At 44.1% G+C, this 25,670-nt stretch overlaps 1 protein-coding gene across 3 annotated transcripts; it reads right to left on the reverse strand.

Annotated features, from left to right (window-relative positions):
* Nucleotides 1–1,114: 1,114 nt before the first annotated feature.
* Nucleotides 1,115–25,397, reverse strand: DNAJC27 (DnaJ heat shock protein family (Hsp40) member C27). Of its 3 annotated transcripts, XR_011473142.1 has the most exons (8): nucleotides 25,165–25,396; nucleotides 19,028–19,110; nucleotides 15,460–15,529; nucleotides 13,405–13,569; nucleotides 12,857–12,979; nucleotides 9,764–9,924; nucleotides 5,787–5,971; nucleotides 1,115–1,190 (listed from the first exon to the last, which is right to left on the reverse strand). XR_011473142.1 is itself a non-coding variant. In XM_070428801.1 (7 exons), exons 1-7 carry the CDS (start codon nucleotides 25,249–25,251, stop codon nucleotides 5,839–5,841), a joined length of 822 nt encoding a protein of 273 aa, XP_070284902.1. In that variant the 5' UTR covers nucleotides 25,252–25,395; the 3' UTR covers nucleotides 2,296–5,838. The 3 variants fall into 3 exon arrangements, 2 of the variants coding, with proteins under 2 accessions (XP_070284902.1, XP_070284903.1); XM_070428801.1 differs by lacking the exon at nucleotides 1,115–1,190 and having other exon boundaries at nucleotides 2,296–5,971; nucleotides 25,165–25,395; XM_070428802.1 differs by lacking the exons at nucleotides 1,115–1,190; nucleotides 5,787–5,971; nucleotides 9,764–9,924 and adding an exon at nucleotides 10,101–10,241 and having other exon boundaries at nucleotides 25,165–25,397.
* Nucleotides 25,398–25,670: the final 273 nt, after the last annotated feature.

Genomic DNA, 25,670 nt, shown 5'->3' on the forward strand with positions numbered 1-25,670 from the left:
TTCAGCAAACCACTCACCCTCTCTGAGCCTCGGTTTTCTCATCTGTAAAATGGTAGTAACATCAAACACATCCATGTTCATAAAAGTCCTTTGGTTCTGTCACTGGGAGCTTCTCTTTGGCTTCTTTCTAATAATTGTGTAACATCTAGTAATTTGTAGTGTCTAATATCTTTCCAATTACCCTTCTCAGTACTCCAGCTTCCTGGCCGTCTTCTTCTTTCTTCCTTTAGGCAGCTCCTACCCCTGCAAGTCCTGTTCATTTCTTATGAGAAGCTCAGCTCTTTGCCTCGACACACAAAACTGCAATACTTGCCCCATAGCTGATGTTACATTAGGGCCCTTCATGAACGGAGTCCCTGCCGAGCACGGCCACTGGAACCAGTGCCTGGCGGAGCCTGACCTGTCCTTGAACCCGATCCCCTTCCCGGCCGAGGTGCTTTCCTCACCAGCATCTGCATGGACGAGGTGTCCCATGGGGATTCATCCTGTTCTGGCAGAAATGTCTAAAGTTTAGAACTACACCCTCCAGGCCAACATGAAAAACAGCTTTTTATAATGAAAACGGTTAAGTTCTCAAAAAATTTAACACAGCATTTTAACAACCTACATGATCTGTATGTAGCAGCAACCAGGATTAATTACAAAATTGCATATTTGAATAGTAAAAAATGCAAACTGTGCCTCTTCAGAAAGAAACCTACAGGAAAAAAGAACATTTCTTCAAAACCCCACAAATAAAATATTAATGGAACTATAATATAAGCTCCACAGGTCAGGGGTTCTGTTTGGTCTGTGCTCTGCTACAGCCCAAGTGCCTAGAACAGGGTGGACATGTAGGAGGTGTCAATAAATACATGGCGAATGACTGTTCTGACAATGAAATCTGATTAGAAACTGAAGAAATTAGAAGTGCCCCCAACAGGCAATGGCTCACACAGAAAGTAAAAAGCTAGATAAAATGTGGCATTTTAAAATGACCCTGAAACAAAATGAATTAAACTGATAGTTCTTTTCAGTTTACAGCTGGTTATTATTGGTTTAAAAACTAGCCAAAGACCAGTCAAGAAGTAACGAGTATTTGGACATAGGTAGTATACGAAATTTTATACTATACCTGTCAAATATCCTGTCAGTCTACAGTCCACAGCTCTCGTCCCTGCTGCGTCCTGGGTGTCTTAAACACCCATGAGCTAAAGCAGAAAACGGGAGGGGGTGGGCTTTATTGGAAGGCTCTGGGGTGGCTGATGGGAGGGAACAACCACCAGCTCAGAAGGCCTCGTGGGCTGGAAGGAAAGTCTTAGCTGTCAGGACTGTCTCTTTCTGAATGTCTGCTTCATTCTCTCGAGTTTTTTCCATGAGCTTATAATCAAGGTGCCAACACCAGCAGACTCTGTCTGTCTTCCTCTCCTGAGAGGAAGTGTGTTTTCATAGATCCCACTAGAACCGCGGTTCTCAACCTGTGGGTCACGACCCCTTTGGCGGTCGAACGACCCTTTCACAGGGGTCGCCTAAGACCATCCTGCATATCAGATATTTACATGACGATTCATAACAGTAGCAACATTACAGTTATGAAGTAGCAACGAAAATAATTTTATGGTTGGGTCACAACATGAGGAACTGTATTTAAAGGGCCAGAAGGTTGAGAACCACTGCTTTAGAAGGATCCAGGGAGGGATGCCAATTGGTTGAGCTTGGATGACATTTCCCGTCTCAGGAACCGATCTCTGTGGGCAGGGGGAAGGGTGGGGCGCAGGAGGGCCTGGCAGCTCCCCGTAGGACGTGCGAGCTATGAAGGTGGCACAGTTCCCTAAAGAGTGAAGGACAGTCCCAGATGAGAGCGAATGTCCTTCGAAACGACAACGAAAGCCCCTGTCGGAAGGAAGCCTTCGCAGACAGACCGCCTTCTGCGGGTCGGCCTGCGAGGCTCCCCTCTTTCAGAGTCTGGGTTCGCACCAGTCTGTTACTTCAGGGTTCTTGCTGTCCAGAGAGCAGTTAACTGAATTATTAAGATCTTCATTATTAAAATGAGGTAAGTTTTATCTGAATTAAAAAGGCAAACATAACATTAGTATCTTTCTCTAAGAGATCAAAACACTCTCATCCCAACTTAATAAGGTTAGACTAGCCTGATGCACTGATGAATAAAAATTTCTTCCATTTGACCAACTGGAAACTAAAGCCAGATGCCTTATCTGAGGCCTCAGTGCGTGAGGATGTGGACTGGCTCCTGGACTCACGTGTTTTAGTTAAAGACCAATGTTTCAACAAATCAGTGCGGCCCACAGAGCAGTGTTTGATATTTGGCTTTACTTTATAAAAATACACAACTTAAATACATATGACACTCTCTATACAAGACATAAACAACTGTTGGCTTTAACATTTTCAGTTATTTCAACAGAAAGCAAATATGTAAATTACCTCGTAAGAGCAAAAGGTTTGTTTAGAGACTCTGCATTCACAGTCAAAGGGCAACCGATGCAGGAAGCCAACCCAAACTGGCCCATTTCCAACAGGTCATCCCCCCAGGCCTTCACTGCACAGCGGTCCTGCACTGCTCGTTCCACACAAGCTGATGCACCCACATCACAGTTTAAATGCTGTCTTCTCTAGAGATGGTTCATGGGAAAACCAATGTACAAATGGTATCAAGTGTATCTTACAATTGTGCTCAATCCCAAGTCTGAACCGCTTTCCACTTTGCAAAACTTGCAATGGAAGGTGGTTAGCTATATTTTGCTAAACTCAAAATTGGTTTAAAAACTAGCCAAAGACCATTTTCAAAAGTTTCACCACATCATCGGCAGACTCCGTGAGCTGGACAGCGTGCAGTGAAGGGAGTGACATCCCGGCACCCACCGAGGTTCCTGGGAGAAGGCACTGTCACCGTGACACACAATGTGCACCAGCTCCACCCCTTCCAACCCGACACTGGGACCCCTCGCCCCTCCAGGCTGTCCCTGTGCTGCGAGGGGTGGCGACCTCACTCCGGTGCTGCACTCACTCGGCTTTCTTTCAGAAAGTCAGCTGCCTCGTCTATGGCTCATGGGACCAACAGTGAAGTAGGTACTAGGTTATGGGTATAAAAAATATTGACCAGTTGAGAATTCAATGCTGAGAACATACTAACCTAAGTTTCCTGAGGTAAATGTGAGCCTTAAAGAATAGTGTGCGAGCTACAGCATCAGAGCAGTTTATGGGGGGTAGCAGCACGACACCCCGCGTCTACAGTCCCTGAACAGACTGACGACAATGCCAAGGACACATTAATGTGAAGAAGAAAATGACACGTGGAATAACAGAAATGCTGACAGGCGAGAACATCGATTCAAATGGAGGCAGCAGAGGACAGTGGAACAGAAGGCGGGTGGATGTTAAAGTGCTTGGGCAGGTTGGACGATTAGCTTGAAATGCCTCCAGGGTTTTTTATGACAAGTTTTAAAAGTTAATTCTTGGTGACTCAGATGTGGAAGGAATGGCTTTTCTTTAATAATAGCTGTTCAAACTTTTTATTCCTTTTTGAAAAACAAGATTCTCTCTAGAAATTATTTTTAGCCATTAAAATTATTCTGCTAGTTGTTACTCTCACTGATGTATTCTGAAATCCTAACTGGCTGAATAATTTTAAGATTGAACTATAAAGGGCATATTTGCACCAAGAAGTTAAATTAATGCACAGAGGTCTGTAAGTTTGCATGAAGTTAGTACTAAAAAACTTCTCATTGCTGTTCATGCTTCATTATCTTTTAATATTCTACTCAAGAATTATGGAAGTCAGAAAATCCTGGCTTCCTCTCTTTTCCATAAGTGAAGCAGTACATGGCCGCCTTGACTCCCAATGAAGGTCCTGGGAACTGAGTCCTAGGACCTGAGAATAGGATCAGGCCAAATTCCAACAAGTCAGTCGCTACATAGGGATTCGAATGGAAGCCGAAAGAACTCCCCCTGTAACTGCCCAGCCGCACGCTCTCACTGTAGGTGAGTGAGGTGACTGACCCAGGGTTTAAGGACAGTGCTGAAAACTGGCCCCAGCTCTTTATACAGGGCCACACACTCAGCGAGCTGTCAGGTCAACTTGGGCTGACACGGCCATGTGTGATCCCTCATTCACACGACTCCTCAATTCTGTAGCCAGAACAGAGCGATGTTCATCACTATAGGCATGATGAAGGCCTTAAGCAATTGGAGTCCTGCAGTCCCAGAGCTAGTGAACATTAAATGGCCAGAGGAAAACCCCACCAGAAATCGTATCTCAGATCTCATTTCATAAAAAAGAACATTTCGGTCTCACGGAGATGAGAACCTACTAGAAATCAATGCTCTGGTTTCTGACAAGCTCCCTGCAGCCCGAGGGCAGCCACCGAATGCAGCTGCTTTGGGAGGGCCAGACGCAGTGGGCGTGAATGAATGGAAGTGCCTTTCTCCTGAGGTGCAGGCATGCCAACCGGCGATCTCTATGGGACAGCTGGTAAAATTCACAGAAAGTAGTGTCCTGTGAACCCTAAAGCCCCCATCAGCACAGCGTGGTCACAGCTAAAAACATGAGCATCCTCATGAGAGTGACAGGCGATGAGCCACCCCTGAGAGGGGTAGACGCCTGAGAGAAAGGCCAGGCCTGATCTTCACCCATCCTGGGAGACTGAGCCGGAGACTATGCGGAGTGGATCTCTCTGTGTGAAGGTAATCTTTATAATCTGTAGTGTAAAATAACGCTATTCAGAAATTTGGGACCCAAGCAAAATGATGGCGATTCCTCCCACACAGGCTTAAGGATCTCTCCCTCCTCCGGCCCCCACCAAAGGACCCACACTTCCTCTGGTCATCCAGGCCCAGGCCCAGGCTTGTAGGGAGGCAGTGGGTGGAAGCCAGGGACTGAAGGAGAGAACTGATGGCGGATGTCGTATATGGAATAAGGAGGCTAGAGAAGAGGAACTGACACTGATGAGGAGACCTGGCTTGTTGAGCAGCAGCCCTGCCTTTTCCACCATTATTTGTCTGCAGCAAATAATACAGAAACAATAAAAGGCATAAACCTCACATGGGGGCTCCGCTAAGGCATCAAATGTGCCTGAGCCAGGCTGCCGGGGCCCTGGCCATGTGTGCACCATCCAGTGTGCCCTCAAGCCCTTGTCTTGGGTCCGGTTCCTCGTCCCTAGGTGATGACGCTCCCCACAGCAACCAGCACCCATTGCCACAGCCAGGGAGAGACCTCAGATCCAGGGGCCCCACCAGCAGCAGCCAGTTTACCCAGAAGTGTGGCTGCCATCGCTTTTACCCTCAGGACTGGCTCGTCTCTCCCCCTGGCGGTCAGAGAAGGGAACAGACTAAATATCAAAAAAGGGCTGCTTAATTCAGAATCACATCACTCTGTTTCATAAACTTCCAAAGGGCTCTAAGAGCTCATTAATTTTAGATTGATGGTTACAACACCACCTAAGGACTCATCCTAAAAGGAGCAACTTGCTTGTGAGGTCACACCAAACTTCCAGGGGTTTCAATATTGTCTGCTTCTGTTTTAATTCTGATGATGAATTAAAAAAGAAAGAGGTGAAAGGGTCTTCCTGTCCTTCCCTCCAGAAACCTTTGGACTCTCCTGAGCAAGGGGCCTACGCGGGGACTTGCTTTCAACTTGGAAATATGCGATGAGCGACGCAGGCGTGTGGTCCCTTCACCCCCTCTGTGACATGGTAGCAGGCGCCTGGATTACTGATTCAGGGCTGACAACACACACGGGAAACGAGCAGGGAGGTTCTGTGGAGGAAAACCCACGTTGGCTGTTTTACCTCCAGGGAAAGCCTGTTTGTACTGAGCCCCACGCGTCCTTTCCTCTCCTTCCTACTTGATGTTCTTCAGGACGGCCGTCCGGGCGTTCACCACCGCTTTGAAGGCATCCTCACTCCCAGGCGCCACACATTTGTCAGGGTGGAGCAGCACCGCCAGCCTCCGATAGGCTTTGTTGACTTCGTCCCTACGAAAAGGAGCAAAGCCCGTGTTAGTGGCAGGCCCGCCCCATGAGCTGCACTTGGCTGTTTGAATAACGTAATAACTCTTGCAGAAAGCATATCCCAAATAACTCCTACCCTTTTTAAAGGTAAAACTAGGAAACAACAAACAACAAATAATATGGAACATACAAGTAGAAAAAAATACAGTGGAAACTGAGTATATAAACGCTGAGAAAGCGCTTGGTAAAGGAGCGATCGGATGGAAACAGCACTTGGCACCTGGCGGCACTGAGTGAGAGCTGGCAGCAGGGAGGGCCTGGGCGGTCCGGGCAGGGCCCGCACTAGCTCTGAAAGTGGGGCTCGGGGACGAGCAACTGGCAGAGAACTGGCGAGGCTGGGCACAGACTGGGGGTCCGGCGTGCAGTCCCCCGAGGAAACTGCTGGGAGGGACACGGAACCAAGTAGCCAGGGAGCAGGGTCAGTAAGTGAAAGGCCAAACAACAGGAAACGGGGTTTGACCAACAACAACAAGAGTAGGCGCTCCGTGACAAACGGTGCCGGGAGTGCCTTTCTTCAAGTCAGGGGTCAGGTGGGGGTGTTACCATAACCCAAGTGAGAGCACATCGTAGCTACGGTGTCTGTGGCAGGAAGAGAAAGGGATAATGCAGAGCAAGAGGGGGCAGAAGCAGATGGATAAGCTACAAGAAAAAGGGCTGAAATGAGTCCAGTTTCCTGGGGAGCCTGAGGCCCAGGGTAGGTGGGGATACCAATGACCAGGAAAAGGACATGGAAAGGGGTACCTGAGAGGTACAGTGAGCTCCCGGAGATAAAGAAGAAATGAGAGAGATCAACATACCCAGAGAGAGGAGCGGTAAGACCCGCACAGCCAGAGACCTTAGGCTTCCGAGCTCCCCAATGAGCAGGAACTGATCAGGGAGGGGCCTGGAGACCACCTGGTTCTATAACCTTCCCTGCTTTTTTTTTTTTTAAATATACTTTTTATTCATTTCAGAGAGGAAGAGAAAGGGAGAAAGAGAGATAGAAACATCAATGATGAGAGAGCATCATTGATCGGCGGTCTCCTGCACGCGCCACACTGGGGATTGAGCCCACAACTGGGCATGTGCCCCGACTGGGAATCGAACTGTGACCTCCAGGTTCATAGGTCAATGCTCAACCACTGAGCCACACTGGCGGGCTCCCTGCTCTTCATTATGCTCGTGCCAAGCCTCTGAGAGGCTTCTAGTGCCCAGTCACCGCCTGGAAGGAGTCTGCTCTGTCTCCACCGGGTGGCTTTATTTCCCACCTTCCTTTTGTGATCCAGGTTCCCGCTGTCTTCTGAGGCTGGGTAGGGCGCTTTCTGAATGCCCTAGCTCAGTGGTCGGCAAACTGTGGCTTGTGAGCCACCTGTGGCTCTTTGGCCCCTTGAGTGTGGCCACAAAGTTTCAATTGCACTGTACGTGCGTGCCCGCACGTGGTATTTTGTGGAAGAGCCACACTCAAGGGGCCACAGTTTGCTGACCACTACCCTAGCTTCCCTCCTTTACTTTTTATCCGAAGGATGTCTAGTTTGGCTCTGCAAATTAGGGAGTTGGTCTTTGATGTCTTGATGTGACGGAAAGTCTTATGTCAGCTTGGAGAGACAGGTCACAGGGCCATGCTAAGTTCTTCATGTCCTGAGCATACATTCTACGGCTTTTTCTATTTTCTGCTCTTAGGGGAGTCCTGCATTCTCTTGTTTTAATCTTTCATGTAGCTCTTCTACATAATTTTAATATCAGCTACCAAGAATCACATTTTCCCCAAAGGACTCTCCGTCTCTAAGCAGGTTCAGCATCCTCTCTCTTCCCTGTGAGCGAGTCCTGGGTAGGTGCCCTCTCTGCTCTGCTTCCTGAAGAAACATGTCCACCGGGGGTGGTATGAGGCCTGGCCTGCTGCACCAAGAGTGCCTTTCAAGAAGTCTGGGTAACCAATGGACACAGGCAGTAGGGGGGTGAGGGCCTGTGCTGGGGTGCGGGAGCGGGCTGGGAGAGGTCAATGGGGGGAAAATGAAACATGTAATTTTCAACAATAAAGAATTTTAAAAAAGAAAAAAAGAATTCTGGGTAGCAGGGAAGGCTTTCAAGGAAAATTCTGGAGAAACAGGACTGAGTCAAGTGTGTAAGAAATATATTAATTCTACTGAAGATTAAGATTTTCTCAAAGGTCAAGAATAGTAAACAATTAGCACTGAACAAACATTGAAACTGTCTATAACTTAAAAAATGTTTGTAGGTTTTGCCTCAAAGTGCTCAATACCATACAAAATTAGTTTGATATCTCCAGAAGAGCAAAGGTAAGAACAGTACATGTTTCTATTGGTTAAGGGCATGGAACTTATGGAGATCCTGTAAATTTTAGTAGATTCCAATTAACCAGAGTGAATAAGAAACCAAAGTTTACTTTTCTGTAATAATATTGTTCTAAGTAATAAGTAACCATGTCTTAGTTTTAGAGCCAATATCCCTTGAGGATGAAATGGGAGAATTTAGAATGAGGCCATGGAAACCTAAAAGTACATTTAAAAGACACCAATGAACTCTGTGCTATGTGCACGAGTCATCTGTGCTTAAAGCATCCTCAGTAAAGCCTGGCAAGTCGAGGTGACCAATAACTGTCTTCCTCTCCCCTCCCCTCTTTGCTTCTGGACTAAACATATGCTCTGAGACCAGAATGGAGAAGAGATACTAACACTATGGATGCTGACAAGGCAATTTCAAGGTGGGCTTGTGTGGGTGGGTGGGTGGGGTGGGGTCAAGGTGAATAAGTAGAAAGGGAGAACCATGGAGAGAAAAGCTATGGTGCAAAAGCAAAAGATCTGAGGACTCTTATAATTATAATATGTACAGTAACAGTATTCTGTAGTAAAAAGTTATGCAAACTTTGAAAGTTCTTAAGAGAGTAGATCCCAAGAGTTCTCATTACAATGAAAAACCTTTTCTTTTCTCTATGAGATGATGGATTATAACTAAACTTGTGGTCACTGTTTCACAGTATCTGTGAGTTGAATCATTGGGCTGTACGCCTTAAACGATACAATCCTGCATGTGAATTATATTTCATTAAAACTGGGGGAAAAAGTTCTATGGCCATACTGAACAATGATTTACTCTTGCACAGCAACAAAGAGTAGTGATTATATTTCTTTTTCTTCCAAATAATTCTTTTGGCTAAAATAAAGGAACATAAATACACACAGATGAGAATCTAGTAGGAATTTTGAGACAGAGAGAGAGAGAGAGAGAGAGAGAGAGAGAGAGAGAGAGAGACACTCACACACACAAACACACACATGGTGTGTTCAGGGTCAAGAACCAATTCTACCACTAACCCCTGAGGTTACTGAATGTATTTAGTCTCACTAAGTCCCAGTTTTCCCAGCTATAAAATGAAATGTTTGAACACGTTGATTGCTAACATTTTTTCCTCTTCCAAAATTCTATAATTTAAGAAGTCTCTTTTGTAAGGTATTTTTTTTAAGGTTCATTAGCTTCAAGGCTCTTAATTCAACAAGAGCAGAGCATACCATTTCGAAAAGCATTTCTGCACACACACTACAAAGTTTCCACATCAGGCAACTGCTATCACCTGAGTAGCGAAGACACAAAGCTGCTTCTGATTCAGTGAAAGAGTGTGAGCAAGTCACCTAATGTATGTCCACACACCCCTGTATTTCCAGACAACTGTGAGAAGATCCGTGCCTGTGATTTCGACAATGGAGCCGTTCTCTATAATACCAGTAGAGCTCAGCACTGACATCACAGAGCACTGCTTACCTTGACGCTCCAGGTTTGACTCCCAACATGTCCCAACTGTCTTTACTATTTCGAATTCTGCGAATGGTGTCTGCTTGTTCTTTGGTGAAACTAGCACTGCTATTTGGGATCGGACGTTTCCCGCCATTTTCACATAAGTCAACTATGGCTGCATAAAAGGTCTGCAAAGAGAAACACATCCCACGGTAGAACCGACTTGGCGACAATAGGGATTCCTTGTAAGCATCGACTAAAGGATTTCAATATATTTCAGTAACTCTTAAAATTCATAATAAAGCAAGTATTTCAGAGGGAAATACGATTAAAGAAGTGAAGGAAGATATACTGTTGGTGAGTGAAGAGAGAGAATCTCAGCAGAGAATTGGGAACCACCCAAAAGAACCAAATGCAAATTCCAGAAGTGAAGAGTGTTGAATTGAAAAATTCCCTCAGTGGATTCAACAGCAGATTGAAGTCAGAGCAACAGAGACTATGCAATCTAAAAAACAGAGAAAAAAATGGGATAAAAATAAACATAGCCTCAAGAATTGTGGGACAAAAATCACATGATCTACTATGTAGCTGGAGTCCGGGGGTGGGGGAGGGGAGAAAGAGAGAGAGAGAGAGAAAATGGGGCATAATATAAAGGTTTAAAAAATCTCCCCAGCCCTAGCTGGTTTGACTCAGTGGATAGAGCGTCAGCCTGGGGACAGAAGAGTCCTAGGTTCGATTCTGGTCAAGGGCACATGCCTGGGTTGCGAGCTTGATCCCCAGTAGGAGGCGTGAGGGAGGCAGCTGATCAATGATTCTCTCTCATCATCATTGATGTTTCTCTCTCTCTCTCTCTCTCTCTCTCTCTCTCTTACTCTCTGAAATCAATAAAAAAATATTTTTAAAAAATCTCCCCAAATTTCATGAAAAACACCTGCACATCAATCCGAGAAACTCAACAAGCCCCACGTAGGATAAACGTAAAGAGAACCACACCCAGGCACATGGCACAACTACTGAAAATCAATGAGAAAGAGAAGCTCTTGAAAGGAACTGGAGGGGAGCCTGGCCAGCGTGGCTCAGTGGTTGAGCATCGACCTATGAACCAGGAGGTCATGGTTCGATTCCCGGTTGGGGCACATGCCTGGGTTGTGGGCTCAATCTCCAGTGTGGGGTGTGCAGGAGGCAGCCGATCAGTGATTCTCTCTCAGCATTGATGTTTGTATCTCTCTTTCTCCCTCTCTCTCCTCTCTGTAATCATTAAAAAAAAACTTGTTTTTTTAAAAAAAAGAAAGTAACTGGAGGGGGAAAAGACATTATACACAACGGAGTAGGAGTAAGAATGGGTGCTAACATCTCAGGAGACACAACAGAGACCAAAAGAGAATGAACTAACAGATTGAAAGTGCTGCTTTAACCTCTACAGCAGTGGTTCTCAACCTTCCTAACGCCGTGACCCTTTAATACAGTTCCTCATGTTGTAGTGACCCCCAACCATAAAATTATTTTTGTTGCTACTTCATAACTGCAATCTTGCTACTGTTATGAATCGTAATGTAAATATCTGATATGCAGGATGTATTTTCATTGTTACAAATTGAACATAATTAAAGCATAGTGATTAATCACAAAAACAATATGTAATTATATATGTTTTCCGATGGTCTTAGGCGACCCCTGTGAAAGGGTCGTTCGACCCCCAAAGGGGTCATGACCCACAGGTTGAGAACCGCTGCTTTGCAGCTATTATCTATCCACCAAATCACTGCTCCTCTCAGGTGCTCTCCTATCTGAAATGAGAGTGCTAACTGCTGCACACTACGAGTCTTAAAGGTGATGCAATATGTAACCCCTCCAGAATTGTAAAACACTATTCAAATGGCTAAGTATTATTATTGCACATATAGAGGTACAAACCCACAGAGGTTTGTTTCACAAGAAGAGAATCGTGGCAAGACAACACCAGCCTTATTTGATCTTGAAATAGAAGCTACTGATGCCCAATTTAGCCTGTCAGCGAGGATGGGACCTGTCTTCCAATAGGAGGGGTGACAGCTTGTGAGAAGAAAATTCCACATAAAAGATTAAGTAAGATCCCACTCAATAATTAAGAACAACTCTTTATAGTATAGCTACATTATTCAAAATGCTGAAAATGCCCAAAATATCAGATGTAGTCGTAAGAAAAAAATGCATTATTCATGCCACCACTTACTTCCAAATGGATCTGTCATTAAGAGTTGACTTGACTTTATAACTTAGTGTTTAAACAGCCTCCTCCCCTTAAAATTATCCAAGATTAGTAAATTTTAAAAAAGTGGCCATCTATTCAGCTTGCACTGTGAATGCATCCTTCTATTGCCTACGTGATTGGCGAGACCGGTTTTTGTGTGTGACTGGCTGGATTTGTAACCGCCGCACATGGCCACGATAGAGGATTATCTTAGCTATGGCAAGCCGATCTGCATACAAATGCAACCAAAGGTGGTTTGGAAGAAATTCTGTGTCCACTGAAGTGTAAAATAGCTGCTGTTAAACTTGATAATCATCGGAATCACCTAGAAAGCTTTTTCAAAATATAGATTCCTGGCTCCATCACATTACGCTTCCAATAGGCCCGGAACCCAGCAACCTGTATTTTGAAGAATTTCCTCAAGTAACTCTGATATCAGCCAGGTCTGGTCTGAAATAGACAGCAGACAGATATCACACACACATATCATATTCATATTCTTTCTCTTTTTCTCACCAGCTTCTGAAAAGAAAGAGCTCATTCAAATGAGAAATTCCCTTTTTGCTTCTCATAATTTAAACTAGAATTTGGCATGGGCAGTCTCGACACAAATTTTATTTTTATTTTTTTTTATTTTTATTTTTTTAAATATATTTTATTGATTTTTTACAGAGAAGAAGGGAGAGGGATAGAGAGTTAGAAACATTGATGAGAGAGATCGATCAGCTGCCTCCTGCACGCCCCCTACTGGGGATGTGCCCGCAACCGGGGTACATGCCCTTGACCGGAATCGAACCCGGGACCCTTGAGTCCGCAGGCCGACGCTCTATCCACTGAGCCAAACCGGTTCGGCACGACACAAATTTTAGAACAACAAAATGCTGGGTTACCTGGAACATCTCATTAATTCCTTCTCCGGTTTGTGCTGACGTTTCAAAGTACAGGAAGCCTTTGCTTTCGGCCCAGAGACGCCCCTCACTTTCATCCACACAGCGGTGCTTGGTGCAGTCAATCTGAAACAGCCAAGTGAGCGCCAGAGACGGCCCAGTGAGGTCTGTCGGTCCTTTATAGGCAAATACTATCCTTAATGAAGCCCGGCGCTCGCACATCAAATGCAGGACCCAAAGGGACAAGACGGCGAGTAATGTTGGATGGGGCTGATTTTCTGTGGCAAAGCAAGTGCCTGGAGAACCTGCCGCACGGAGGGGGGAGTGTGCGTCCACTTCCCCAAGTACCCACCAGACACAAAAACGGATCAAAGCCTGACACCCAGCTGTTGGTTTGTTGTTGTTCTTGTGTTAGGGACCTATGTTTTGAAAAGCTGTTGATTCCTATATTACCGAAAAAGGACTTTCCTTTTTATGTTCCCCCAAACTCAGAGCTGCGCTCCTCGATAATAAATCTAGAAAGCTGAGCGGACCATTTCCAAAGCGGTTACCTTGTTGGCACACACTACGAAGACAACGTTTTCCATGTTCCCGTGAGGTCCAAGGTCTTGCTTCATTTCCGCCAGCCACGTGTCAAGGGCATCAAAGGAGTCTTTCTGCCCAACATCATAGACCAGCATCACCCCCTGTGTGTCCTTGTAAAACTCGTTACGAACCTTCACATAAAAGAACAGGTGCACAAAATCTGAAGTAGCAAGTTGGAGGGGTTTTGTGTTTTTATAAGAAAAGGTACAAACCATATAGGTCTGTTTCAAAAGAAGAGAATCATTAACTTTGCAAAGTACGCTCTTTTGTGTGTTCATAGCATTTGCTGTTGTAGCTCAGTATCTGCTGGCCTTCACTTCAGGGGACGTTTTACAAAATCAAAGTAACATGATTAACAGAATCTGTCGGTGCAGAAGGGCTTGGAATGGAAACAGCAGCCTCTGCCCGACCTTCCTCACCTCCAGTTCCACTCCCCAGAGGCGATCAATCATTAAGTGCTGTTAGCAGACCTTAAAATAACACAATGACGTCAAGTTCTGCTCAGGAAGAACATGGAAGCTGAGTGAACAATTAAAAAGAACTTAAGGCAAAAATGACACAGATATTAGCAACAGGTACAGCCATTAGACACCCCACCCCGGGTGGCAGGCAGCTCTCTCTGAGCCTGGAGCTGAGCAGCAACCTCAGACTCCACACCCAGAGCCACGCTGGACGGGCACACGGCTCCGGAGCCGGGCACACTGGTTCACACTCACTTACTATGGTGTGACCGGGGCAGGCCCTGAACCTCTCGGTGTCTCAGTTTCCTCATCTGCAAAACGGGGCACTGCGCACTCCCCAGGGCTTTTACGAAGAGGAAACGAGGTGATGAAGGCAAAGCACCACCGAGGGCATTAGCCTCCCTTTCTCCTCCAGGAGGACGGAGAGATGCGCTTTTCCCTGTTCTTCCTGTGAGTACAAGGAAAACACCCGGGCAGCACAGAGAAAACAGACATAACAAGTCTCGGGAAGGGGGAGAGAAGAAGGCAGACAAGCTAGGAACTCGGGAGCTGGGGAACAGACAATGGTGAGTTCCCTGGGCTTTGTTTGCCTCACACATGCAAGACAGGGAGCTGGGGGTCCACCTGGAAATGCCACAGGGTGCAGACAGACAGACGCCCAACAGAGGCTGCTCTCTTTAGACAGAAGACCAGGGAAGGGGAAGCCTCACAAGACAAAGAAACTAGACAATAACCACTCGCTTCGGCCAGACACCTCAAAAAATTCTGCCTCTCCACCCCTCCACTCAGGCAAAGGCTGAGTGGAGACTTCAGAAAAATAAATTACTGAAAAACACAATAACCAAAATGAAAAAGCTTAGAAATTGAGCTCAACAACAAATGGAGGGGGCAGTGGAAAGACTCAGAGAACTAGAAGGCAGACAATAAAATTAGGCAACCTAAGCAATAGAGAGAGAAACAAACAAATAGAACAGCGCCTCAGGGACCGTGGGACTACAACAAGAGGAGAGTCCCGAGAGGAGAAATAGGGTGGGACTGAAAACGCTCAAAGAAACAACGGCTAAAACTCCTCAGATGTGGCAAGAGACAAACACCTACAGAGTCAAGAAGCTGAGGAAACCCCAAGCAGAAAAAGCAAAGACATCCATGCCAACACACCAAATTCAACCTCTAAAACTAAAGACCAAGGGAAAATCAGGAAAGCAGCCAGAGAAAAGTGAGACCTCTCCTCTGGGGAAAAAACATTTCAAATGACAGCAGATTCCTCATCAGAAATCGAGACCAGAGGATTTTCCAAGTGCTGAACGGAATGCCAACCCAGGCCGGGCCGGTGTGGCTGAGCGGACCCTGATCACTTGTACGCTGCCACGAACGCACTCACGTTCTGGGCTCAGGTATACAGCGAAAAGAGCAGTCCTTTAACAGTGACAATGTCTTACACCAGCTAAGCACACTTATTTTTACACATAATTTGAATATGGGCTGTTTGAGGTAATTCAGGATCTTTGGCTAAACCACTGACAATACTGGATATAGGTTTTCTCAAAAAGGCTTTCTTACCTCGTAGAAGAAGGGGTGTCCGGCCATATCAAAGATGTTAACTTTGATCTCTCTGTCTCTGACTTGTACCCTGAAATGTTCACATGAAAAAAAAATCCCAAAGGTCATGGTTTCTGCATTCACATTAATGTTATTTGTCACTTAGAAATATCTGTCACTTATACGTTTTAAAGGCGTGTGTGTATGAACCTTCAGAGAGCTGCTCAGTGCCTCTTCCGATCCCGGATCATCTCTGCAACAGGAGCCACACCTTGGCAGGCAACCTGCCTCCTGATCCTAACACACTGAGCCCGCGTGCCACAGGCACTCACTCACCTCCAACTGCCCTCAGACACGCCTGTCCGCCCCCTACACTCACCAAGGGTGGCTCGTGCTGTGGGACTAAGGAAAACTGACAAGTAGGAGCGAGATGAAGGAAAACAAAATATACTGTTTCCCTTAGTAAGACATCTTAATTACTACTGGTTACACTTGGTTACCATGCAGAATTGTAACAAATTATATTATTAACAATATCTGTTTAATTTTCTTGTTAGCTTCATTTGAGCAATAGCAATAGTCAATTTTCTTTCAGAAATTTGAAAATAGAGAACAGATCAAAAAGGGAAATAACAACCATTAATATTAGAATTAACTACTGTTAACATTATAGCATTTTTGCTTCAAGTCTTTCCTTTTAAAAAAGAAAAATCACTACTGGAAAATGTATGAATAAAACATGATAAATAATTCAAACACCAAAGGAAAATACAAAGATGAAAGCTTAAAAGTAAACCCAAATCATATCACCCAGAAAAAACCATCACTAACAGAGATGAAAATCACAGCAGACTTCTTTCTATGCATAGATAAGACTAATAGACATTTTAATAAATATGGGTTTATACTATTTTGAAATAAAAATAACAAAAAACAAAAAGACAAAAAACTGAACTGGGAGGAATTGAGCTTTCAATGTAAATGTGTCCTCACCACAGAAATATTATTTCACAAAAGGTTCCACTAAGGTTAAAGAGTAGAGATTATAACAATAAATTAACCAACGAGCATCTTTTTTAAGCATTTCAGTCTTAGCATTGGTACGACTCCCTCCGGGGGGCGGGGGGACGGACACCAGGACATCGGCACCTGCCCCCTTGTCCCCCGCTGTCTCCTGGTGTGTTTATTACTATTCTCTGTCCAAAGGACAATATCTACTTTCAGTTCTGAAACCCTCCTTCCTACAGCTGTTTTCTAGTGTTTGTACATTTAAGTCCAACTAACCACCACTCATCATCGTATCGTGATTCCCTCTCTGCTGAGTGCTCTACCAGGTCTCACCAAATGTAAGAAGCACATTTGTGACATCAGAATCCATCTAATAAAAGAGAACGTGCGAACAGCAAGACAAACAAAATAAGAGTGTGGGAGCATCTACAAAAGACCTGGCATAATAATTTATATTAGGAAATTTTACCTTAGGAGATAGCATTTGAGAAGGCATGGCACTGAAGGACACAGTCAGGAAGTAACACAGTGTGTTCACACACTGAACTCCAAAGAGGTCAATTTAATTTCGGAGCCAGAGAAACTGCTTAAGAAAATGGCCATTCGTTACCTCAGGGCAGGGCTTCCCTACGCTGCGGCCTGAAGACTCCTGCATCCTGACTGGGGGAGGGGGGGCTGTGAGAACGCAGACCCGGGAATCAGAATCTCTGTCTAGGAATCTGCATTTTGACAAACTCTACAAGTAATTCTTCAGAATACTGCAATTTGAGGTTCACCATATTGAAAACAGGACAGATGGGATGGCCAAGGAGTACCCCTCCACCCCTTCTCCCCATGTATCTGGTAGTGCAAATGTTCTCAGTGATCCCACAGCTGGCTGAGTTAGGGAAAGGCGTCTGTCCTACCTGACAACCAAAACCTTCCCTGGGATGTTTACACTTGGAATATTAGTTTCGCTCCCTCGCTGGAAGTAAAATTTACAGGGTGAGGCTGAGAGCTGCTGGCAGCTGTGTGGAGAAAGCCAAAAGAGGGGGAGAGGGAGGGGGAAAGGGAGGGGGGAGAGGGGGAGAGGGAGAGAGAGGGAGAGAGAAGGAGAAGGAGAAGGAGAGAGAGAGAAAGAGGGAGAGGGAAAGGATTTGGCTATATTTGGTTCCAGTCATCTCTGAGGCCCAGCTACATCTGTGTAATTGGATTCTGTGAATTGACATCCTTTTTATTTTTATTTTTTGCTGGAGTTGATCTGAGTTGGGTTTCTGTCAATTATATCCTCCTGACTCACCAGGGATAACCACCTTCTCCAAAAAAAATTTCAGCCAGAAACAGAAGAGTCTGTTGAATAAACCACCTTCTGTGGCGTAGTATGGCGATTCTCATTTCTTAGATGAATCAACTAGCTACTTACATGATTCAAAACAAAACTGCCTTCAACAGGATCCCCTCACACATCACTGATGAAATCCTGTCCCCTGAACTATAGATACCCCCCTTATCTACCTTTCTGAATGTTGCTAATATTCTAATCTTGCCAACTTCCTATTCGGATATATCCATCTTACCTAACAATAAATATTTATTGAGCATCTACTACATACAAGCACTGAGCCAGGCACTGGGAGATAATTTACATTAATTGCCCCTTATTCACAGAGCTTACAATCTAGTGGGAGATATTAAACATATACAAATCATAATAATAACACAAAGTAATTTAGGGTAAGTACCATAAACAGCAGAGAATTTTAGTATTTCTGTCATTTGCAACCAAAACGAGTCCTGACTGACGAAGGAGTGTTCAGAAGGCCTATGGGCACAGGAGTATTTCACACCTTGCAGGGACGGGCAGGTGGAGAGATGAGGGGAAGGGCCGTTTCAGGTGCAGAGTGAACACTGGCACCTGACAGGACAGCATGATGGCAGTTCAGTGTGGATGGAGAGCAAAGGTGTAAAGGAATGTAATAAGAGAGACAGGGGGCGGAGGGGGAAGGGGGTGCAGAAGGGAAATTGGGGCCAGAATAGCAAGTGCCTGAGATCCACCTTTAGGGAGTGCTGCCTACCTCAATTCTACTCTTTGGCAGGATTATTCCCTATAATGTAATGCTTCCTCCCCAACTCAATCCGCTCTCGATTCATCTCCAAATAAACCCTCCATTATACCCAATTTCACTCTTCCTGGGTCATTTCTCTCCTCAAGTCCAATAGGCTCTGAAGATCACAAATCAATCAAGTTCTCTGATAGAAAATGTTCCACATAATATTTAGACTTTTCAGAGAGGATATTTCAAAATGCTCTAAACACATCTGCTACTAGGACCTCCTTCTACAGAAACACGTTTCCTGAAAAGTGACCCTGCCAGTTCGGCTCTACGCTGACCTGCTCCACAGGCAGCCCTGTGCCCATCGCGAGGCCTGCCGAACAGGACGCGCTCAGCGAGGAGTGCGTGACGCCGGTGCTGAGCGGTGTGATCTCCACGCATCTGGAAGGTCTCACTCCTATTCTTCCCCAATTTATCTCAGACTCTCTATTTCCAGACAGAGCGTTTTAGAAGGTGCTGAATTTCTATGGAAGTTACAATATACTCACTTTGTGACTCCATAGTCAATTCCAATTGTTGCAAGGTATTTCGACACAAATCTTTTCTCACAGTATCGCTTTATAATACAGCTCTAAAAAGGTGAAAATACATGCTTTTAGTAAATAGCCTCTGTGAACATATACAAAATAAACACATTTCTTCACATGGTTGGTGTCTTCATTCCTATAAGAAAGCATTTTTTAAAGGCAAAAGTATAAAATAACTGAAACAAATGCTAAAAGTGAAGATTTTAAAGAAAAATTATTTTGTAATTCTCCCCTTAATGTCGAATATGGGTATGCTTTTAGTTTAGTTCTCAATCCTTGTGCTCTTTTCTTTGAAGATAACTTCTCCTTTCTTTTTATTTTTAATTTTTTTTTAATTTCAGAGAGGAAGAGAGAAACATCAGTGATGACGAAAATCACTGCTTGGCTGCCTTCTGCACAGCCCACACTGGGGATTGAGCCCGCAACCCGGGCCTGTGCCCTGACCGGCAATCAAACCATGGCCTCCTGGTTCACAGGTTGACACTCAACCACCGAGCCATGCCAGCCAGGCAAGACCTCCTCCACTTTCAACAATAACAACAAAATGCCTAAGTCTAGCCTTGACCTCCCTCCCAAGACTAGATCCCCATCTCCAAATATCTGCTAGACTAGTTTCTACTCAGATGTCCTGTTGTCTGAAAATAAACTAATCTTATACGTAAAATAGCGCATCCTGCTGACAACCTACTTCTATTGATATTGCTACCATTTTCCCAATCACAGAGGATCAAAAGGTTAAAGTCGTGTTTGATTCGGAGCCTTTCTAAATCTCCTTCTCTCTTCATTCCAGGAGCCATCGATCCCACTCTGGTTTAGGTCATCGTGTACTAGACAACCGTAGGAACTTCTTCATTCGTCTTTCTGGCTCCTTTTCCTCCCAACTTTAGCCAACACTGCACACCATTAACATTATTTCAACTTAGAAATCTTCAGTGGCTTCTCATTGCCAAGACTTCAAAATCCAAATTCCTTTGTCTGTTATTCAAGGTCCTCCGTAATCTGACCCTAATCTGTCTTCTCCAGCGGTTCTCAACCTGTGGGTCGCGAACAATGAAAATACATCCTGCATATCAGATATTTACATTACGATTCATAACAGTAGCAAAATTACAGTTATGAAGTAGCAACGAAAATAATTTTATGGTTGGGTGACCCCCAATTTCATTGTTACAAATTGAATATAATTAAAGCATAGTGATTAATCACAAAAACAATATGTAATTATCTATGTGTTTTCCAATGGTCTTAGGCGACCCCTGTGAAAGGGTCATTCGACCCCCAAAGGGGTCGCGACCCACAGGTTGAGAACGCTGCTCTAAACCCTTCTATATAAACTCTCCATTTCAGCAAAACTCCCAGGACCCGACTTCCTGGCCTTTGTCATTACTCTTCCTTCTACTTGGAATAAACCTTCCCTTGTCTTTTCAAATCTTAGTTATCCTTTAAGGTCCAGCTCAAACTCAGCACTCAGGTTATAAGAGGTCTTGTCTGCATCTGAACTCCCCTAGCACTTTACATACACACTATCACATACACACACAAACCCTATACATTGCTATTAGTCATACACTCCCTCGTATTGTTAATTACCTTTTCACATGTGTATATTTGCTTTATCTCTTCAGCTAAACAGTAAACTATGTGAGGGCATGCACCAGTATTTTACTTCTTAATATCTCCTGCAGAATTTGATCAGTGCCAATGAAAAGCCAATTTAAAATGACTTGTATATTAATAATAATCCTTAGCACTTATGAAACTTATAATTTACTTGAAGTGCTGATAATGGAGTTTGTTCTTTCCTGATAAACCTCAATCTAAATTAAATAGGACAGTTACTATAAAAAGGACTTAATAAACTCACCTTAGTAAGAGAGGAGTTGCAAGAGTGCCCTCTCGTGGACATGCTGAGAACAGCACCATTGTAAGGGATTAGGTGCAATAGTGCCCTCTTGTGGACTTTCTGAAAACAGCACCCTAGTAAGGGATTAAGTGCAATAGTGCCCTCTCGTGGACTTTCTGAGAACAGCACCGTAGTAAGGGATTAGGTGCAATAGTGCCCTCTCATGGACTTTTTGAGAACAGCACCCTAGTAAAGCATTAGTAACAATAGGGTCCTCTTTTTAAAAAATTGATATATCTTTATTGATTTCAGAGAGGAAGGGAGAGGGAGAGGGAGATAGGAGCACGGATTCCAGGCACGGAATCTCCTTTTTCTTATTTTATCTCTAGAACCTCTAAAAAACAATGCTGAGTAATAAAGGAAAATAGTAAGTATCCTTTTTGTACCTATTTTTAATCGAAGTTGCCTTAACATTTTACCATTTGGTATGTTTTCTGGTGATTGATAATAAATATTGTTTTATCATAAAGTGTTCATTAGAAGTGACTAGTTACATCAAATATTTTTACAGTACTGGAAATATTTTTTCCAGTAATCAGCTGACATAACAAATTATGGAGTTGACATCTTGATATTGAGCCATGTTTGCATTCCTATAATAAACCTTTACTAACAGTGAATTATTTTTTTATTGTTGAATTCTGTTGATATTTCAAAATTATGCATCTCTATGTCTATGTAAAATTGGTATATAATTTTTAAAAAATATATATTTTATTGATTTTTTTACAGAGAGGAAGGGAGAGGGATAGAGAATTAGAAACATCAATGAGAGAGAAACATTGACCAACTGCCTCCTGCACACCCCCTACTTGGGATGTGCCCGCAACCAAGGTACATGCCCTTGACTGGAATCGAACCTGGGACCCTTCAGTCCGCAGGGTGACGCTCTATCCACTGAGCCAAACCGGTTAGGGCAGTATATAATTTTTTATACTATATCAATTTTTGCTACTTAAGTTTCCATGACTTCATATAATAAGTTTGAGTCCTATTCATACTTTTCTTTGCCTTGGAATAACTAAAGAAATTGAAATTGTGTTATTTAAAGCTTAAATAAGGCTTATTCATGAGCCTGATAGCTTTTTAAATGGCAAATCTCTTTATTTTATTGATTTCATTTTTTAAAATATATTTTTATTGGTTTCAGAGAGGAAGGGAGAGGAAGAGAGAGAAACATCAATGATGAGAGAAAATCATTGACTGGCTACCTCCTGCATGCTCTACACTGGGGATTGGGCCCGTAACCCAGCATGTGCCCCGACTGGGAGTCAAACTGTGACCTTGTGGTTCATAGGTCAATGTTCAACCACTAAGCCACGCCACCTGGGCAATGATAAATCTCTTAAATTCTTTTTAATTTCTTCTGGAGTAACTGGTCAGTTGGACTTTCTACTTCTTTTTGAGTCAATTTTGGTAATTTATATTTTGCTAGGAAATCCCCCATTTCCTTTACATTTTCAAATGTGTTCCCATAGAATTGTAGGTAGTATTCTCTAATCATTCTTTTAATCTCTTCCAGTATGTGACTATCTCCTTTTCAAAACAAATCTTGTAATTTTTTGCTTTCTCTATTTTTTCTTAAACAGATTTTAGGCACTTTGTCATTAGTCATTCCAGAAAATTCCCTCTCTTTTTTGGTTTATGTTGTGTTCTTTTCCTAATGTATCAATAAATAAATTCCTTTAGCTTTTTAAAAATTGAGATATACCATACCATAAAATTCACATTTTAAAGTGTACACTTCCATGGTTTTTAATATACTCACAAAGTTGAGCAACCATTAAATTCCTTTAGTTTTTACCTCTCTTCTGTAGAAATAAAATAATGCATTTTCCTTTGATGACAGCTTTAATTTTGAAGGTTATGGTACAGATTTAATTTTGAAGGTTATGGTATAGATTCTATTCATTTTTATTGCTTTATAGTTATTTTGTTATTTGTTCTGATTTGCTTTTTGATCCAAGGATTATTTACTAGAGCATTCCTTATGTTTAACTTATAATTATTTATTTGTATATCTTTCTACATTTTCCAAATTCTTTAAAATGAGTATGTACTACTTTTATAATTAAGGGGGAAAATGTGTTCATTTAAATCTTTTATTCACCTAAAATTTATTTTTGAGAAAGGAATACAATAGGAATCTACTCTACTCCCAAATAGTAGGTACTTATTCCAATAGTACTTATTAAATGGTCTCTATGTTCCCATGATTTCATTATATTTGTTATAAACTGAATTTCCTCATCTGTTTGGGTTTATTTCTGGACTCCATTCTATTCCACTAATGTCTCTATATTTCCTTTCCAGTATCAATAGGAAATCTTGGTAACTTTAAAAGGTGTTTTAATATCTAGTAGTGTTAGTCTCCTCTCGTTTCTTTTTTCACAATTTTCTTGGTTATTTTCATGTTTCATTTTTCAGAAAGACTTTAGTACCTTTTATTATGTTCTGAAGGAAAATCTTACTGGAAATATAATTGGAATTGAATGATATCCATGTATTAATTTAAAGAATTAACATTTCTACAATACTGAGTGATCCTAATTAAGAAGAAATATATTTTCATTTGGCTAGGTAATTTTATGTCCCTCTGCAGAATATGAAATATTTCTTCATACAGGTCCTACCTAGTTCTCAATTTTAAAACTAGGCACTTTATTTTGTTTTGTCTTTTATTGTAAATTAAAATAGTTTTCAGTTATATATTCCAAACATTTATAATTTTATATAGTAAAGCTATTAATTTTTGTATATTAGTTTTTCCTTATTGAATTTTCTTATTGTTTCTAATAGCTTTTCAGTTAATTCTCTTTGGGTTTCTAGATAAACAATCATATCATTAGCGAATAATGATAATATTGCCTTCTTTCCAGTACTTCATGTATTTTCTTTCTCTTACCTAATTGCACTGGCTAATAAATGAATGTAGTGACACTGGGAATTTTGGGCTATTTCTAATGTTGCACCATTTAGACATAGTAAAATTACAAAAATGATGCATGCTCACTTTGCCAATTTAGTTCATAACCTTCAAAAGGCATTTCATTATTTTCTTTTCAATGCCTGGCACAGAGCTGATGTTCAGTAAATGTTGACTTTCAGTGAATGCTATGTTAGTACTTACATTTATACACACAAGATACATAAACAGTAAAATGCCGCTAAATAGAAAGGAAAGACACTAAAAAACATTGAATGAGCATGAACGGTATGTGCAAGGCACTGGCTTAAGCATCTCGTGAACGGTTCTTTTAGCGGGGACATCCTGCTCCCAGTTGATTTTGACAGCGCGCTGTCATGGAGAGAGCTCTGCGCTCTGCGGTGGGCGTGCGAGGACCCGGGTTCTAATCCTGCCTCTGTCACTAATGTGACGGCTCTGAGAGGATCTCACTAAGCAGCTTCCACTCACCCAGAAGCAGAGACAATTTGGGCGAAGAGGAGGCAGTCTTAGGACTCATTTGGGGAAAGACCTGGGTCGCCTCTCGCCCTCCATCCCCCCCCCCCGCCCCCACCCCATACAATGGGAGAGCGTTTGGCTGATACCCAGGAGACGGAGAAAAGAAAAAGGCAGTGGAACTAAGGCTTCCTTGAGAGAACTGATGTGGTGACACCACCAAAAACCAAACAAACCTGCAAAAAAAAAAGGCAACAGGCTCCTGGAGACGCCCTGCACCTCCCCGTGACACATGTCAGCATCAGCGCTGCTTTCTTAGGACTGAAAGGATCGACTCTGGGCTCCAGGTCTGCAGAGAGCCCTGTGCAAACCCCCAGGCCTCACACGCACCCAGCACACTCCCTGCGGCTTCCCAGCTCTGCTTGGGTCACTCAACTTTCCTTCTCCACCTCCCAGTCCTGGGGGGGTCCCTGGAGCGCAGAGACGGTCTCTGAGCAGACGGAGTGACATCAGGGCCCAGGCCTCCCGACTCTCTTTGGGGTACATACCCTCAAGGGGTAAGGGCCACAGAAGACACCTTCTTGGGACGAGCGACGTGGGTGGGGGAGGGGGCCACCCAGAGGTCAGAAGGGTCAGGAGAGCTTCCCTCCCGGCGCCCCGTCCCCCGGAGGAGACCCCGGCCTGCTCAGGGGCGGGGAGGAGGCTGAGCCCCAGGCGGTTGAGTGGCCGCCCTCCCAGCCAATCGGCACGTCGCTCCGCTGCGCCGAGGTCCCGCCCCCCGAGCCCGGTGCTCACTTTTCCCACTTCGGCGTTGCCCATGGAGATGACTTTGATGCGCAGGGACTTGCCAGGCTCCTTCCGCTTCGGCACGTTGGCGTCCATCGCCCTCGCTCTCCCGGGGCCACACGCTCGGCCTCGCCTCGCTCCCCGTCCCTCAGGCCTCCTCGTCCAATGGCGGACCCGCTGCCACCGGCGCCGCCCGGGCTCCGCGGCTCGCCATCCCCGCCGCCGCACAGCAGCGGGCGCAGGCGGTTGGGAGCGCAGGGAACTGGGGGCGGGAGGGGGGCGGGGAGGGTAAAAGTCTCGCGATGCTAGAAAGGGGAGGCGTGACGTCATCGCCAGGCCTGGACTTGAAGTGTGGTTCCCTGATCCTGGGGTCAAGCGAGGGAGTCCGGTGGGCGGGCGGGCAGGCGGCTGCAGGGGCGGCTTTGCGCCCAGAGGCTCCAGGACAGTGGTTCTCAACCTTCCTGATGCCGCGACCCTTTAATACAGCTCCTCATGTTGTGGTGACCCCCAACCAT

This window comes from Myotis yumanensis, unplaced genomic scaffold (assembly GCF_028538775.1).
Source record: "Myotis yumanensis isolate MYYU_CA2020_CCGP unplaced genomic scaffold, mMyoYum1.0.hap1 SCAF_11, whole genome shotgun sequence".
NCBI classification, from domain to species: Eukaryota; Metazoa; Chordata; class Mammalia; order Chiroptera; family Vespertilionidae; genus Myotis; species Myotis yumanensis.